The sequence below is a fragment of the Colletotrichum tamarilloi genome (genome assembly GCF_030869305.1).
Source record: "Colletotrichum tamarilloi strain Tom-12 chromosome Unknown Scaffold_19.1, whole genome shotgun sequence".
NCBI lineage: Eukaryota > Fungi > Ascomycota > Sordariomycetes > Glomerellales > Glomerellaceae > Colletotrichum > Colletotrichum tamarilloi.
In genome coordinates, this window is record NW_026849402.1 from 80,293 (window position 1) to 97,592 (window position 17,300).

Genomic DNA, 17,300 nt, shown 5'->3' on the forward strand with positions numbered 1-17,300 from the left:
GTGCCTTGCCGGCTAGAGAGAGGCGAAGAAGAGGGCGGGAGAGGAAGGAAACTTGGAGTCGCGACGCGCAGACACGCCAAGCAGTGGCACTTGGCGTATAGTGGTCATCACGAATCCACGTGACAGGCAGTGCCTATACAAAGGATATCCAATTCTTGCGCCAGGGCCATCCGGCGTTCTGAGGGCTGAGGGGCGCCGATCACCTCCTGTGCAGCTTAGTGAGTGACAACCGCCGATTAAGGTACTTCACTAAGACCACAGCTTCAATTAATATTTCAAAAATAAAAAAATAAAAATAAAAAAAAGAAAGAAAGGAAGAAAAAAAAAAAGATCAAATCGTGTTTTATCGGGAACATCCTGCGAAGCTTTAGATATCTTCAGAGAGTAAACCAGGCAATATCTATGGCGACGAATAGAAGTCGCCAATATGTCTCGAGCGGCAGTTTAGGTGGTCCGTCACAAAAGTAAGTAGTGCCCCTCATGAACCTAACGCTGAGGAGGGGCAATCCGGGCTGCGACCCCACCCCTTCCTGTTGCGGTGTGCTGCATCCATCCAGCGCCCAGTCTGACTTGCATGATTGCATCACGGGTAATGGCTACGGCGGGGCCTGCCTGTTAATGTCGCTGTTGTTCTCGCATGAGGTAAATGGCGGGGAGCTGAGGTGAGCCTGGCAGAGACGCAGGTAACAGATGAGTGGAGGCAACAGCACACTGGAATGGCGGCCACCGCATCCAGTTTCCTGGTCAGCAAGCACCTTATTGTAAGGTAGGCAACTGGCAAACTACCGCCCTCCATTTCTCTCCACTGTTTCCTCGTAAACATCCCCAGCTCCATTACCTACTACGTTGCCTCTTTATTTCTCTCCTTCATCCACCCTGGCCATCGCTTTCCCAACACGTTGAATCTCTTTTGAAATTGTCTCGTTCACCCATAGCCATTCGCTTGAGTCCACAGCCCGTCATGTCGGACGAAAAGATCATCGCCGCTTCGCAAAAGCACCCCATCGTGCCGAACCACACCTTCAAGTATGGCACTGCGGGGTTCCGGATGAAGGCTGATCTCCTTGACGGTGTCACTTTCCGTGTCGGTCTGCTTTCCGGCCTGCGTAGTCGCAAGCTCAATGGCCAGGCTATCGGTGTCATGATCACAGCTAGCCACAACCCCGCTGCCGATAATGGCGTCAAGATTGTTGACCCCATGGGAGACATGCTTGAGCAGGAGTGGGAGTCGTATGCTACTAAGCTTGTCAACAGCTCCTCGGACCAGGAGCTTGTCGACAATTACAAGGCCTTGGCTTCCCAGCTCCGCATCAACCTATCCGATCCTGCCCGCGTCGTTTACGGTCGAGACACCCGCCCTTCGGGCCACAAGCTTGTCGCTGCTCTGGCCGATTCCTTCGAGGCCACCGGCGTTGAGTACACCGACTACAAGATCCTCACCACTCCCCAGCTCCACTACCTCACCCGATGCGTCAACACCGAGGGCACGCCGCAGTCGTATGGCAAGGTCAGCGAGACTGGATACTACGAGAAGTTTGCCGATGCTTTTGTCAAGGCTCTCAAGGGTCGCAAGGTTGACGGCCAGTTGACCATTGACTGCTCCAATGGCGTTGGTGGTCCCAAGTTGACCGAGTTCCTGAATCACGTCCCCAAGGACGTCACTGGCTTCGACGTCAAGGTTGTGAACGATGATGTTCTTCGCCCCGAGGTCCTCAACCTCGACGTAAGTTGCATTGCATCCGTACCACTCTGTGCCTTAGCTGACTTGTGCAGTGTGGTGCAGACTTCGTCAAGACCAAGCAGCGCGCCCCTGCTTCTCCCAAGCCCATCCCGGGCGCTCGCTACTGCTCCTTTGACGGTGACGCCGATCGCTTGATCTACTACTACACCGACCCGGACACCGGCTTCTTCATGCTCGACGGCGACCGGATATCCACCTTGGCTGCTTCCTTCATTGGCGATCTGGTTCGATCTGCCGGCCTTGAGAAGGACTTGCGCATCGGCGTCGTTCAGACTGCTTATGCCAACGGTGCTAGCACCAACTACATTGAGAAGCATCTCGGATTGCCCGTCGTTTGCACGCCCACTGGCGTTAAGCACTTGCACCATGCTGCTCTCAAATTCGACATCGGTCCCTACTTCGAGGCCAACGGTCACGGCACTGTCATCTTCAGCCAAGATGCTATGCGTGCCTTCAGCGAGACGAAGCCCCAGTCCCCCGCACAGAAGGATGCCCTCGAGACCCTTGCCGCCGTTGGCAACCTCATCAACCAGACCGTTGGTGATGCGCTGTCAGATATGTTGATGGTGGAGGTGATTCTCGCTCACAAGGGCTGGACTCTCAAGGACTGGGCCTCAACCTACTCGGATCTTCCCAATCGCTTGGTCCGTGTTGAGGTTGGTAACAAAGATGCTTTCCAGACCACGGATGCCGAGCGTCGCCTTAGCCATCCTGCGGGAGCTCAGGACGAGATTGATCAGTGTGTTAGAAAGTACACCAGCGCTCGTTCCTTCGCTCGCGCCAGCGGTACCGAGAACGCCTGCCGTGTGTACGCTGAAGCAGCCACTCGCTCCGAGGCTGATGAACTCGCCAACAAGGTCGCGGGTATTGTGAAGCAGTATGGCGGACTGTAGGCAAGTCGCCTATCTGTCAAAGGAGCAACGATGCGCTTTTCACGATAGAGGACAGTTGATGATTGGACTATTTGCCAAATTGCTTGGACCAAAATTACGGCGGATTTCGTAAAAGCTAGAGCGGACTGGTTACAAGTTGGAAGCTGCCCAAAGTGATGAAACGAACAGAAAACGAGACATTTGATATCCCTAGTCTTTCCCTACTCAAAAGAAGCGCAGCACATCACCCGTTAGATCTTTATCTTCAAAAACGTGACTGGATTGTAACTGGATTGAGTCACTCACCAGCTTATATTTACCTACAGAAAGACAAAAAGAAGAAAGTAGGAAGCAAAAGACATACAAGCTAGATGGTTGGCTATGGCCTCATGCATTACCCCCGGGGTCTCCCTGTCCCGGAGTACCCGATTTGAGGACCCAACGTTGATTCTCGCGGCCCGCCCGTTTGGTGTGGCAATCCTCTCCAGCTCGTCGGGATCATCTCAATGCACCACCACCTGAACCGACTTCGCTTTCGCTAACCACCACCACCACTACACCAAGGCCAACCACTGATGAAAGGCCAGCCTACATCATTCATGATGGAGTTGGAAGAGTGCGTTCCATACAAGTCACGCAAAGGCGGGTCAAGGTCTGTACGATTCAAGTCGTCAATTCTTCTCTATCATACACATGCATCCTCGCAACCCTTGACGCTTGCCGGCATCGAACCCTTTTCCATTCTCTCATGGCAAGGCCGCTTTGGTCTTTTTTCTTCTTCCACTGATTCCTCCTCTTCAATACCCCCCCTCCCCCCCTTCCTTTTGATTATTCTGTTTCTTGTTTGTACAATTCTAGCCTCATACCAATTAACCCAAAGAAACCTTGCAAAAGGACATCCAAGAGCAAACAGGGCAAAAGTAGAAGACATGAACTAGATAAACACATTACACAAACACTTCCGTGCTTGAACCGCCCCACTAAGTATATATAATAGAGGTATAGAGAGGTGTCTGCAGACTGGCGAGACATATATCATGTGCTGTAGCTTTCGGCCGTCAACGGTGCTTTGTGTAGCACCTCCAAAAAAGAAGGAACCCATTCTGTGGGGAATTATGGCACACTGCCTCATCCCAGAGATGATGGTGCTCCGATACCCGCCCAAACCAAAAAAATTCCAAAGAAAAAAGTCGATGTAAGTGATCGATGCGCACTTCGCTATCCCAATGCATGGTTTGCTCCTTTTCGCAAGAGGCAATGCGGCCACCATGTTGGTGACCTATATATCAAGTTTCGAGTGCGTGCGGTGCGAAAACTGGAGAGGTGTCGAGGGAGTGTCCTGGCCCAGGTGCTCATCCTGAAACGAGGCGCGCCGCATACTGATGACGGGTATAGGAGGCAGTGTTATGCCGTGGCACCAACCCCTATCCGAGCCGAGTCGCCCGATTATATCATTGAACTGAGCTGCCGAGCGTCTTGAACCGGTCTTCGAACGCCTTCATTCTCTCCTTTTCCAACTCTTGCTGGATACGTCTGGTCTCACGTCGCGCGGCTTCGCGCTCCTCCTGCAGCGTCAAAACCTCGATTTGAGCAGTACTCATGCGGGCAATGACATCTTGCATCTCCGAGTCGGCAACCGTAAGTGCCGTCTCCAGCTCAACGACCTTAACCCGCAGTCTCTCGATCTGCGTCTCGTCTTCGACGGACTGCTTCGGCGTGAGACGGGGCGACCGCGGGAACATTGGCGATGGCATCGGGCTGAGACTCGACTTGCGAGGAGAGCGCATGCCGCTGGCACCGGGCGAAGGGCTCATACGGCGCAGCTGAATGCTTTGTGCGTCCTTCAGCTCCTTCAATTGCTCCTCGTGCCGAGCCACGCGCTCCTCGGATGAGATCTGAGCAGCTTGCAGTTGCTCCTCCAGGTTCTTGAGGCGACTTTGCAGGCGTGTGATGCGGTCGGCGTTAGCCTTGCGGTCGGCATCGCCACGAGCGACGGCTTCCGCGAGGCGCTGGCGGAGCTCAGAGTTCACGGACAGCTGGTTCTGAACTTGGGAGGCGAGTTCCTCAACGCGCTGAGCAGACGTACGGAGCTCATCAGCAAGAGCGCGCTCGCTCTCAAGGTGTGCCACCTCGCTGCCCGCCAAGCTCTCTAGTTGATCCTTGTAAGCCGAGGCTTCTTCCTTCGCCGCATCGCGCTCGAAGACGGCGGACGTCAGGGATGCCTCTAGCCTCTCGAGAGCCAGTCTCGTAGCCTCGTCTCCTACAACCATAGAGCCACTGCTTTCCAGATCCTTGATCTTGAGGAGGGAGTCTTTGTAAGCAAGTTGCAAATCCTGGAAGGCAGCCTCCAAAGATTCTGAAGTTACAGGAACAGACGCAGACTCATAGGTGCTGCCGCGAGCCATCGACGGGGGAATGAGAATATCTTTCTCCTTCAACAGTCCACGGAGTGCAGAGACTTCACCCTCAGCACGATCGAGATCCATCTTAAGGCCAGCGAGGCCCTTCTCCACTTGCCACTTCTGTTCGGCCGCCTCGTCAGCACGGCGACGCAATACATTGACCTCAACCCTCAGGTTGGAGATATCTTTGGCGAAGCCAGCTTGTCGTGGAGACGTCACCATCAGTCTCTCTCGCTCAACCTCCAAGGTCTTGATCTTCTTCTCATTTTCCCGATTTTGAAATTCTTGACGTTCGAGAAGGCTCTTCAATGCGTTGTGGAGAGCGTCTCTCTGGGCCTCGACGTCCTTCAAGCGCTCCGACAGCTGCTCTCGAGATTCGGTCACGCCTGACTTAACGGTGTTTGACCTGGTCAGTCCCAAGCCCGACGGCGCCTTTTGAAGGATGAATGGCATAGCCGTTACTGAGCTAGAACGGGCAAGGCGAGTCGAGCTGCTGGTTGCACTGCGGGCGCGAGTCTCTGGCTGTGGCGATGGTCCGGAAGACTTGAGAGCTTTGTTTTCCTGTCTCAGGACTTCCAACTCTTGCTGCATCTTGGATGATTCATAGGTGAGATTGGCATACTCAGAAGCTTCGGCTTCAAGGCCATCAAGCTTTGATTTCAACTGGGGTACGATCTCGTCGCGAAGGTTGTCTCGCTCATTCGTAGTGCTCTGAAGCTCAACCTTGAGGACTGAGAGCAGGTCTTCGAAGTTAGACTTCACCTGCACCTCCTCTCCAAGCCTGCGGCGGAGATCCTCACATGTGTGCTCCAAGTCTCGAAGACGGTTGTTAGTATCCTCGTTGTTGATCTGGGCAACGTCCACCTGTGAAGCTTTCTCTGCCAGTTCTTTAATCTGCTGGTCCAACTCATTTCTTCGTGACCGTTCATCTTGCAACTTGTTGGTCAGCTCCAGCCGCATCGAAGCCTTCTCTTGTTCTGCACGACGTTGAATCTTTTCGACCTCTTCCTTGCTCTGGTCGTATTCGCTAAACTTGGCAGAGCTATATCCAGAGTCGGAAAAGTAATCGCTAGTCCTCCTGCCGGAGGCTTGTGGGTTGTTGATCTCGGACTGGAGCCTATCGACGAGATCTTCGAGATCCATCTCGCGCCGAATGGACGATGCCAGTTCGGCACTAATGGCCTTCAGTTCGTCCTCCATCTCTTCGATTTGTAGGGATGGGGCTAAGGAGGAAGGCGGTGGTGTGTATAGGTTTGATTCGCAATATCCAAGCGCATTTGTTGGTGTCGCATTCCCTTTTCGAGGTTCTGGCAGCAGTGACGGAACTCCAGTTGTGAGAGGGGTGTCATCTGTCAGAGTAGCTCGTCGAGGCGAATTAAGAGGCGATGAGAGAGAGGAGAACTCTGTCGTCGAAGGTGACGGCGAAGAACCCCAGCCGAAGAAGTTGGCTAGCTTGGAAGAGCCTGGTGATTTGGGAAGGGGCTTGTTGATCGAGGGAGTGGGAGTTGATGTAGTAGGCGTGAGTGACTGTCTGAGCTCCAGGACTGTGGTGACTGTTTGCGAAGAGTTGTCTCGATCCGTTGATAGATTCAGATGGGGAGGAGTAGGTTTGGTAGCGGGTATGGACATGATAGAGTTATCATTAGTGTTGTGACTGTAAATTGACTCGGAATCTTCGTCCGTGTCCTCCTCTTCCTCGATGATCGGCTGAGGAGGTGTCGCTTTCGGTAGCCTCGGAGAAAAGGTTGGGGTGACGTCGGAGGTCAAAAAGGCAGGTTCTGACAAGCCGTCTGAAGGTTTTGTTTGAGGGGATGCAAGGTTGGTGCTTGGGTTGTTTCGTGAAGCAAAGTAAGCCGCGTCGTCTGCCAGGTCGGTAGGTGGGGGTCTGCTTGCAAGAGGTCAAAGTCTGGTTAGCTGCTGTTGGTACCGAAAGAGTCGTTTCGCGGCAGTCGAGGGAGGGACGACCCAGCAGAGGTCGAGCCAAGTTGGACGAAAAGGCAAAGGGTTCGGACTCACTGTATGTCAAGCTTCTGGTGAGCAGCTGGTGGCGCGAAGAGTGGGCGAACGTTGCTGTTGTTGCTGTCGGAAAACTCATATAGGGTAGGGCTGTCGACAGAGTAGGATCTCGAGAAACGTGTTTCAGGGGCGGCAAAGGCCGAAGGTGACAGTATAGACGGGGTACCGGAACCAGAGCCGGTACCGTAGCTGGCGGCCAATTGAGAAGCTGTCGAGGAGAGAGGCTTCCGCTTGATCGCCTTGGCGGGATTGAAGGTAGGCGTTATGACTTGGACGGGCAGAGTCTGCGATCTGGTACGACCAGGCGAGGGAGAAGGTGAGGTTGCAGGGCGGTTGGGGTCGCGGTAGGGTGGGCGTCCACGGAGGTCATCAGATGAAGCGTTAAGAGTCTCAGATTTTGAAGGGTCTCCCGTGGCTCTCGGAGGGCGTTCGAGGTGAAGGTTGAGATGAGGTGGGCGAGGGTCGCGGGCCGCCATGATTATGATTAGGGTCGAGATCTGAGCGGCGGTGGCTGTCTCTGTTCATAAGTGTCTTACTCTGGCTTATCTCTAGAGCCAAGTTGGGAGGCAGCAAGAGATATTCGAGACCAAGCTCGTTGTCCATTTGGAAAAAGGAAGGGCAAAAAGAGGAAATGGAACAGTATTGGGGGGATTTTTGGGAGGGCAAATGGTGGAAGAGGCCGCAGGGTGGGATCGCAGACGGCGACTGGCCAAAAAGGGGCCATGCTCGCGCACAGGGACCCTTGGAGATGGTGTGGGGCAGTAGTTGCAGCGTAGCGCTTCTGCTTTGGCGCCATTTCCCGTTTGGGCGCTTGGAGATGGTTCGCCCCAGCAACCCCGGGGCCACTGATATTGGAACCGTACGTGACATCCATGACACGATGGGTGCTGGGGCCGAAACTTGCACGTCTTCTTCTTTTTGGAGTTTGCTGGGCAGAATGGATCGATCTGAGAGGAGGATCGTGCTGTGTGTGGTTTTGTGGATAGGTAGGTAGGTAGGCACGGAGGAGGTACTCCGTACTTGACCTTGGACATGGGCGGGCGAGGAATAGGTCGGAAGGTCTCAAGGGAAGGTACCGCGAAGAAGACTTTCGTGAGGTGCCGTCGTGCCGATTAGACGCGAGAGTCACAAGAGGGAAGGTGGGCGTTGTGCAATGCGACTGGCTATTGCACTCTCGATAGGCCTTCATCTTGTTAGACCTACTGTGCAGAGTGCTCCTGTGCCGTTTCCCAATGGCAGTCTAGAACAAAGCATCCAAGCAATCAGCAAATGAAGAGAAGATCGAACTTGGACAAGCGCCCATGTGGACTTGTAGAAGAGTATCCATCCGCCTTTCCCCAAGGCAGGTAGAAGGTGTTAGATGCGTCCTGTGGCACGGCGGTACCATGGCTCATGGAAGGTGAATTGACCAATGGTCGAATGGGAGGCCTGGTTCGCGACATTCAGACACAGAGGAAACATCCTGGGCGGATCCAGGAGCAGCAAGGAGCAGCGTTGGTACCTTGCTCTAGCGCCCCTGGTCGGCGGCAGGGGTGAGACAACCGTTTTTTCGACGAATTCGAACAGGAGCAATTTTAGCCTCCTGCGCTAGCCCCGCCCAATCAGGTGAATCGGTACGTATTCTTTTCTTATCCATCCATCCTTGGGAAGGTGTTCCACTCTTTTCTCCTTCCTACCTGTCCAGACTCTACTGTACTATGTAAAGCAGCTTCTCTGTCAGCGCCTCGCCGCCTCCACGCGGCGTGACAGGCTGGCAGCCAGCACCCACGCACACGACACACAAACGCGCAAACTCACTTACTGCGTACCTACTCCGTACCCACGCGCGCACAGTCACAGTTCCATCAGTCTGGTCCGGGACCTGAGTCTGAAGCTCTGTCCACCTCATGTCCTTCCCTTGTCACTGACACACTGTCACTCATTGTCATTCAAGGTTCAGCCATGGCACGGCTGCTAATCGCTTCTTTCCCATGATAACCTCCTTCCTTGCTTCCGCCTGCACATCCACGGCTTGCCCTGCCTTGCGGTACCTTACGGGTAGTATCCGGCCTCTCACATCCGCAGACTGGACGCACCTGTCCCTGCCCGCCTATAGCATACGAGTACATACGATGATTTTCACTGTCTGTGCTTCCCTGACGGTACCAAATGAAAGAAAACTTGAAAGAGCAGAGCCTCTGGGAGGAGCCTCCCTTCGTGCCTTGCGTCCTTCCATACTTTCATGCTGCATGCATTGTGATGATCAATTCTCACAAACATATCTCCAAGCTGACCTCATCTTACCAATATCATGCAAGCTGCCCACACATGCCCCATTCCAACAATTCTTCGCACTTTCCGATCACCGATCAATTTTCTCCACCTCACTTCGCAGCCACCCGAACTCGACTCGAGTCACTCGGCTGCCAAACCACGCTCAACCCGCATCGTGTCACTGCCATTGCCATCTTTGACAACAATGCCGACTCGTCTTGTGTTTCGGTCCGCTACCCGACACAACGACAAGAAAGCCAAATAACGACAGCGATGCCGATGAACTCCCACACGATTAGCCTTCCTGGTTAAAACGCTGACCATAGAGATGCCAAAGTCAGAACTCAGCCTGCTTGCCGCACACGCGAGGGAATAGACCAACATCACCTTACTTGGTCTTGGCTTTTTTTTCTTTCTCCTTCTTCTGCCAATGTTTCGTGCGTGTCGTCGAAACATTGAAACCTCCAGGCTTGCTTCTGCCCAGGACACTCCCCGTCTTCGTCTTGTCAAACCTCCAGCCTCATTTTCGCCTCGCCGCTCAGACTCAACTGACTCTCTTCGCCATCACAAAGTTGCAAACGGCCTCGTCCGGTTTTCCGGATCCCACTCAGGGTTACCTTACCTCGAAGGTTCAACCCATTCCTGGTCACTTCTACCACCAACCGGGGGCAAACACACAGACAAGATCATGCCTATACCACTCACTTCATGCTCTACTACCACCAGTTTGGACGCCGATTCGAGTTTGGATACCCGTCAAAAAGTCAACGTCGGCAGCTCGGGTCCCTGTCATCTAGCCTAGAATGGCAACTTATGGCATCCACTGCACAGACGTGCCCACTCTATTCGTTCGAACACATGCTTCAGTCTGCTCGTGCTATTTGCACCACACGATGACTATTCAGAGTTTGTCTTTGGACTCAAGCCAGGCAAGAGGGTTGCAACAGCTGTACACTCCGCCCAGCCGCCACCGAGACCCAGACAAGCAGTCAAGCTTCCATGGCTTCTGATCAGAAGATCACCCGGGAGTTCGACAACTTCAACTTCAAACCCTTGGAACCACACAGCCATGCTGCATGCACGAAATTCGGCACGAGAGCGAGACGCCTACAACTAGGCTCGTGCGATAGTTGCCTTACCTCGCGTGACGGAGCTAGCATCGTCTCGCAGATCGTGCAGCTGAGCGACCCCCAATGCCGCTTCCCGTTCAACATCGATGGCAAATAAGCAATCCCCATCTAACTTTGGCGCCATGCACTCTGGCGATTGGTCACTCGGCCACCATATCGTTCCCCAAGATCTGTACCAGATCACACGATGGGATCCCATAGGGGTTGTGGTCCGTGGAGGCGCTGTAATATGCTTTGGCGCCTGCAGAGTATTACTCTGTAATTTTCCCCTGAAGCTTGCAATCTCCCCATTGGCCACCGGTCCAGAAACGATACTTGTTCAAAATGGACTAGCGCAAGGGACACGCATCTTGGTGTGTCGAACCCCGGTTCGAAGCGTGTCGAATGAGAATCGAGCCCTCACACGATATCTTGCCTTTGTTCTCAACTTCTTTCAACTTTCAGATCAGGGGCGCGATCGCTCTCACCACACCCTTCACCAGATCTCGGTCACCGTGAGACCATGGCCTCTGAGAGCTAGTGGAACCTCGGCGGTCTTTGGGCTCTAGTCTCCCTCAGCGAAATCAACTCGGTTTCTCCAAACCATGTTATGGTTGTCTGAGGACGAAACACTACGCGACAATATGATCGGAGTTAGCGACTGCCCATGTAGACGCATTTTCACGTCGCAGCTATTAGTCTATACAACTGCGTTTGTTTCAAAACGTTGACAGAAAAGTGATCGATACAAAGACAATCGCTCTCTCGCAATCGGTCCGTACGAATTGACGCGAAGAACGGGCAATGGACAGCGGGGTCTTTCCCCCATATATTTCCTTGGCGTGCTCCGGCCTCCATTGGTCCAAATTGAAAGCAGGGTTTATCACGATCTCCAGATTGGTTGCGAAGGATGCGGCTGCTTAGTCGGTGATTGCTAGTCTAGTGTACTTTCCCGTCCAAACATCCAAGGCAATGATCACCACGGCGATGCCAATAACGTCCGCTGCAACCTCCCAATTCGGGTCGATGGGTAGGAGGCTTGACTTCGCACTATAAAGACTTGGCCTCCATGTGTAAAGGGGGACATGACAACCGGCCACGCCCATGTTGGCGGCTATTTCGGGAGTGTATAATCCGTACATCCTGGAAACCGCTATCCTAGCCAGTGTGCTCCAGGCTCCACGGCATGTCAAGATACTCATTTCCTTAATCATCAACCAATATTGATGTGGGCGGCACCGCCTCACTGGGCCCTCAAGCCGGCCTTGGCCTCAAATTTCACTCCGGATATTCCACCAGGTATCTAACTGCCAAGGCTCTAGGTCAAGTTGCTGAGTCTAAATCAGCGAAACAATCGACCTATGAGTTACTATCCGCTGCATTTGACCAGCAACCCTCGATCAATCCTCAGCCGAGGCGTGTTTAAGGCTGAAAATCTCAAGCTGCCACCCTACTGATTGCTGTAGCCTGTCAGCTCCAATTTGTAGACCACCCTCCTAACGAAGAAAAGATTATGGCATCTTCACCATTTAGTCCGCACAGGATCACGAAGGTAACCCGCGCGACTGCGTCTAACAGGACTAGATACACGAGACAATTGTGGTATCTTGCGGCTTGGGACATCGAACCCAACTGGCTTTAGGGCTTGCGATCGAAGCACACATATCTCGAGGAACGACATTCTCCGACTGGGTGGACATACACTACTCAGGGGTGGCCGCAGAGCAAGAATGCTCATCTCAGACTTTGCGATTGCCACACTGCAACTCGAGAGCGAGCAGATGGGCGAAAAGCCAATAGCTTGCACTACAAAAACAAGTTGAGAAGCATTTCGGGTCCCGGAAACGTTTTATCAATGACCTCCTGTTTTCAGAGCCTCACCAATCAAGACCAAATTGCAGACATCATGGTCGATTACGTTTCTGAGGCTCCAAAGGGGTATCCTTAAGTTGGCAATCTGTTCGATGATTCTGCCTAGTAGTAGAACTCGGAATTTCGGCTCCGGAACGCTCCTCATCTAATGATTTCAGAGACTTTGAAATATCTCTAAAGTTTGGAGAGCAGTCTACGCCGAGTCGATTGCACATTGCGGGGTTCAGCGCGCCACAGAGGAAGGCAAAAGAAACGGATGCGATGTCGTTTCGCAAAAAGGATATCGCCAGGACAGTCGTCTGCAGACAACAGGAAGCATCAGCCAAGCTTTGTGGCGGGAAAAGACTAAAGGAGGCGGGCGTCTCATGAGACTAGAGAGAGCGACTGCGTCGAGGCGAAAGCAGAGAAGTTTGAAGCTGTTTGCCATTCCCGTGACGAGATCATCGCCGTTCGACTTTGGGCAGAGCGAGAAAGGCATAGCTTTGCTGCAGAGTTGGGGTCGAGTCCATGGCCCCACATGACAAGCGTTGTTCTGTTCTAAAGATAGTGTCACTACCGCACTCCGGGAACTCAACATCGAACAACTCTAACCAGGGAGAGCCAGCAGCAACTCGATCACGGGGTCTCTTTCTCTCTACAATCTCTTCTGCTGAGGAGCAACAAACGGTCTTTGATGGCGTGGTTTAATGCCACTACTTTACGAACTGACCAGTCTCACTCGTCCATGCTGCTGACGCTAATTGCCGAAATGTGGCCGTGGTGATAGCTGTCGATGAAAGAGGAAGTCAAGTGGCGGGAGACGCATTAGTCGGCAATTGACCGCACAACAGTAAGAATTCAGACATGAGGTTTCCGGATTTTTATTCTGTTGCCTGTTGTCAGGGCTTGGTGTTCGGGGCTATTAGGGCTCTGAGGTCGAATACGAGGTTGGCTGCCCGCGTCGTTGCAGACCCTGGGCGCTGGCTAGCGGCCAAAGACGAGACTCTTTTGGCCGAAATAGCCTCAACCACGTCACATTTCCCCGTGTCCGGCATTGCCATGAGACGATTCAGTCTCAGCCGTTGATGATGGCGTTCATCCGTTGCTGTATGCTCATCGGCACCTCTGACAGAAACCGTCAGCTTGTAGGCCTTGAGGGACGTATGGCTGCTACTTGATCATATTCACCACGAATGCAGATCATACGGCCAAATTGTTGCTGAGACACGCCCAGACTAACTCATGGTACTCTGTAGGCTCTTCTCAACTCTTGTATCTCAAGTCATGCAACTTTTTTGTTCCGCACTCTATCCTGGGAAAAGACGGAGCGACCAGGAAGAGCCTCTGGGCATGGCAACAAGTTACATCGACGTGCTTCGTAAGGCTGAGTGTCAAAATGGTAAGAAGGTCCTGAGGTGCTTACCACATACATTACCGTAGGCGACGGGGATGATTATGTGACGCAATGGCTTGGTGGGAAATACCGGGGAGGGGGTAAGGGAGACGCCAGACCTCGTGTCTGCAGACGAGGGTGGATGTGCGGTCTGCGTTCTCGTTCGTCGTCCAACGACCAGGGTCGCCGTATTGGTACTGGCGCCGGACCAAGGCGGTGATGGCTGTATTTGCTTTGAAGCATTTGCCTATGCAGATAAGCTGCGCGCCTTTGAGCAGTTGAAGAGGCAAAACCGAACAGCAAAAAGTACGCTACACTTGGAGGTATCTCGCCTCACCGGGAGTTGTCATGTAAGATGCTTGCCCCATTTGGAAAACAGTTCGCACACGGTACGGGAACACTGACTTGCGTCCATGCCGTTGAGGCCGTTACCAGAACTCTTTGAGCTCAATACCGGCCACCACGAAGGAACATGCAGGATAACTCAAATTCATCTGCATGTCCCCATCGCCCCAGATCTCGTTTGCTGGTTCCCGGTAACTAGCTGACACACCACCTGACGTGGTACCCAAATAGCTCCCACCCCTCCCCTTCTGCTGGAGTGGGAACTACCTGGGTCGAGGCATCAGGGCAACTCGTCGCGCACACAACCACTGTACCGGTCTCTTCCACTGACATTCCTCTCCTTCTTTTCTCCTTGTCGAGTCGGGAGAAGGTCCCATCCTCCCGTCCATCTCTTACGCACGCTTACTCACGGGCGCCGTTCGATGACTTAACGAGCAAGGCCAGCCCACCGGATACTAGCGTTGAGAGACAAATGCTTAGCTGAGTCGGGCGAGCAATAATCGTGTCTTCTCGATCCATCGAGGCCATCGAGCAGGATTCTCTCCGGCTTGTGGCTCTCGTGTGGGAGAGTGAGCTCGTCGCGAGGGGAAGAAAGCCGTATCCCGCCTCCTCCTCTCCATATAAGGAGAGCGGCCGGCGGCGGCCCAGAACACATCGAGAAAAGAGGCTCCGGATTTCCCTCATCATGTCCAGCAACCAACAGCGGAGCACCGCCCGAACCGAAAAGACCAGACGGGTGATCACCACTGTCCTGCCCCTTGGAAAACCCAGCAACGCGGAAGCCCGTTGCCCGCTGCGGAGTTCCACTCGTCCCAAAAGCGGAGAGCCGCAACCGTTCCCGCTACCGCTCCGGACCGGTGACAACTTTCCCGTTCCTACCGGAACAGCAATACTGTAGGGCAAAGAGACCGGCTGCTGCTCAAACTGTCAGTGGTCAAATCGAAGCCAGGCAAAAGGGGGGGACGCCAACAACGTTTACGCCAGAGTCGTTGTCACTCCACCGTCGTGATCGTGGCTTGCTCGCCAGCAATACTGCACAGCAAACCAGAGAACCGATAACGAGACAATCAGACGCCAGCACGTTACATCTCAGTGCTCTTACACGGCCCAATATACCACCGCGTATTACTCGGCATCAACCCGGCCCCAACATACCTTAAACTTCACACCAGAAGCCACACACCACCAAGTCGTTCTGTGGGCTGCCGACTCGACCACCATGTCGGGTCAGTCGAGTGCCTCATCACCCCTTATATCGACCCGGCGCCGCGCCTGTACTGCGTGTCAGCAAGCAAAGCGCCGCTGCGACCAACGGCTTCCCCGGTGCGGCCGGTGCACCCAAAAGGGGTTCGAAGACTGCAACTACCCGTCACTTGAAGCCGCCGTGGCAGCGGCGGACTTCAACTTCTTCACAGACGTCCTAAGCGGCTCCGCGGGCACGCCGACTGACTCCCTTCACAACATCATGCCCGTCCCCGTTGTCCCTGAGACTGACAACTCGTGGGCCCTATACTACAACAACGCCTCGGCGGCCGCGCCAACACCGTCACCTTCTCTTATGGCGCCTACCAGCGACTGCCTATCGCGAGACGCAGTCGCGTACTGCAGCGAACAGTTTCGGTCCTATCCTCGGCGGTGGGTAAGCCAGAACGGCGTCGCCCCCTTTATCCACCCGGCGCTCTACCTGCCCACCACGAACGGGGCCGACGGCCTGCCCCCCGTGCTCCAGGACTGTTTCTGCGCGTGCGCGGCGTACGCCGCCAAAAACGACGAGAACGCGGCGCTGGTCCTCGGCGTCGTGGAAGCAAAAGCCACGGCGCTGCTCTACGTCCCCGAGCAGGCGGCGTGGACGTTGCCGCAGCAGGTTGCCTCGTTACAGGCGCTGGTCATGTACCAGATCATGCGCTGGTTCGACGGCGACATCCGCCAGCGCGTCCTCGCGGACTCGGTCGAGCCGTTGCTGGCGACGTGGACGTCGGCTCTCCAAGCCCGCGTCGGGACCGGCGTCTTCTCGGCCGAAGAAGCCATGCCGTCGTCGTCTACCGTCATGTCGGACTCGCACATCCCGCCGCAGCACCAGCAGCCCTCTTCGTCGGCGGGATCGTACCCGCAACACGACCTCTCGCCGGATCACTCGCGCTCCAATACCCCCGGCGCCCGCCTCACAAAGGAGGAGCTCAACGCCGCCTGGCGGCGATGGCTGATGGCGGAATCGATCCGACGGGTACTCGCCATGGCTCATCTCGTCAGAGCGGTGTACTCTACGGCGAGACAGGGTGGCGGCGGCGGTGGTAGTGGCGGATACGGCAGCAAACTTGGCGGCGCGGGCACAACAGGAGGGCCCGGACAAACACAACAACATCACGCCGGCGGCGGCGGCGGAGGACGAGGTGGTGGTGGTGGCGGCGGTGGCCACCAGCTCCCACATCATCATCACCACCCTCTCGGTCTCACGGACATGAGCTTCACGGCACAGGCGCGTCTGTGGGCCGCTACCACGGCGGAGCGGTGGAACCGGTCCCGGGAGGGTGATACGGCGTGGTGGGTTGGGCGGATGGACTTTTCGGGCCTGCTGGCGCTGGCGGACCCGAGGGAGGTGGACGAGTTTACCGTCATGATGGGCGTCGTGTTTCGCGGCAAGGATACGATTGAGGATTGGGTTACGCATGGGCCGGGGGGTATGTGAGAGGTGTATAATGCGGGGGTTTCGTATATGCATGAGAGAAAGAAAGAGAAAGAGAGATAGATAGAAAGAGGGGGGGGCAGGGGAGTTGAGAGAAGTCATACCCTGATAATCTTGCATTGAGTTATACTATGCTGCCATATAGACAGATAGAAGAAGACGAGCATAAGAGGAAAAAGAGGAGGGTTTTTTTTTTCTACAGATTCCATCGCGAGATAAGCATTTCAAGGCGAGCCTGGCGTTTCTCAAGGGCGGGAATGGGTGGTTAGGAGGCAGGGGGGGGTTGGGGGTTGGTTATTCAAAAAAGGGGGTGGAAATCCATTTTCATATACCAAACTTCACTCAGCATCTGGCAGCATTAGTTTTTTTTCCCTTTAATCCACAAGCATAGCGATGGGACGACGAAGATAAGAAGAGCGTTTATCATAACATCATTTTAGGACATACAATCTGGTTTGGCCATCCCCCCTTTTTCCCGTTGCTATCACCCTCTCTTCAAAACCCGGTGTAATGTGAGCAGGAGAGATGCAGGGCAGAGGGGGTTGAGGGGAGGGGGGGGGGGTAGCATAGCGACAGTGCCTTGTCTATAGATTTTCCGCATTTTACGAGTGTCTTACGATAACGAGGTCCGGTCT

At 54.3% G+C, this 17,300-nt stretch overlaps 3 protein-coding genes across 3 annotated transcripts; 2 read left to right on the top strand and 1 right to left on the bottom strand.

The window, feature by feature from the left end:
• Positions 1–961: 961 nt before the first annotated feature.
• CTAM01_06663 (phosphoglucomutase/phosphomannomutase domain-containing protein) lies at positions 962–2,634 on the top strand (the record flags this gene model as incomplete). Its single annotated transcript, XM_060522690.1, has 2 exons — positions 962–1,723; positions 1,774–2,634. The coding sequence occupies 2 exons, from the start codon at positions 962–964 to the stop codon at positions 2,632–2,634; spliced, it is 1,623 nt and encodes a 540-aa protein (XP_060382535.1).
• A 1,430-nt stretch (positions 2,635–4,064) lies between these two features.
• Positions 4,065–7,507, bottom strand: CTAM01_06664 (uncharacterized protein; the record flags this gene model as incomplete). The annotated part of the gene is made up of 2 exons (XM_060522691.1): positions 4,065–6,900; positions 7,032–7,507. 2 exons carry the CDS (start codon positions 7,505–7,507, stop codon positions 4,065–4,067), a joined length of 3,312 nt encoding a protein of 1,103 aa, XP_060382536.1.
• A 7,694-nt stretch (positions 7,508–15,201) lies between these two features.
• On the top strand, positions 15,202–16,668 carry CTAM01_06665 (uncharacterized protein; the record flags this gene model as incomplete). Its single annotated transcript, XM_060522692.1, has 1 exon — positions 15,202–16,668. The coding sequence occupies one exon, from the start codon at positions 15,202–15,204 to the stop codon at positions 16,666–16,668; it is 1,467 nt and encodes a 488-aa protein (XP_060382537.1).
• Between the last annotated feature and the right edge of the window lie 632 nt (positions 16,669–17,300).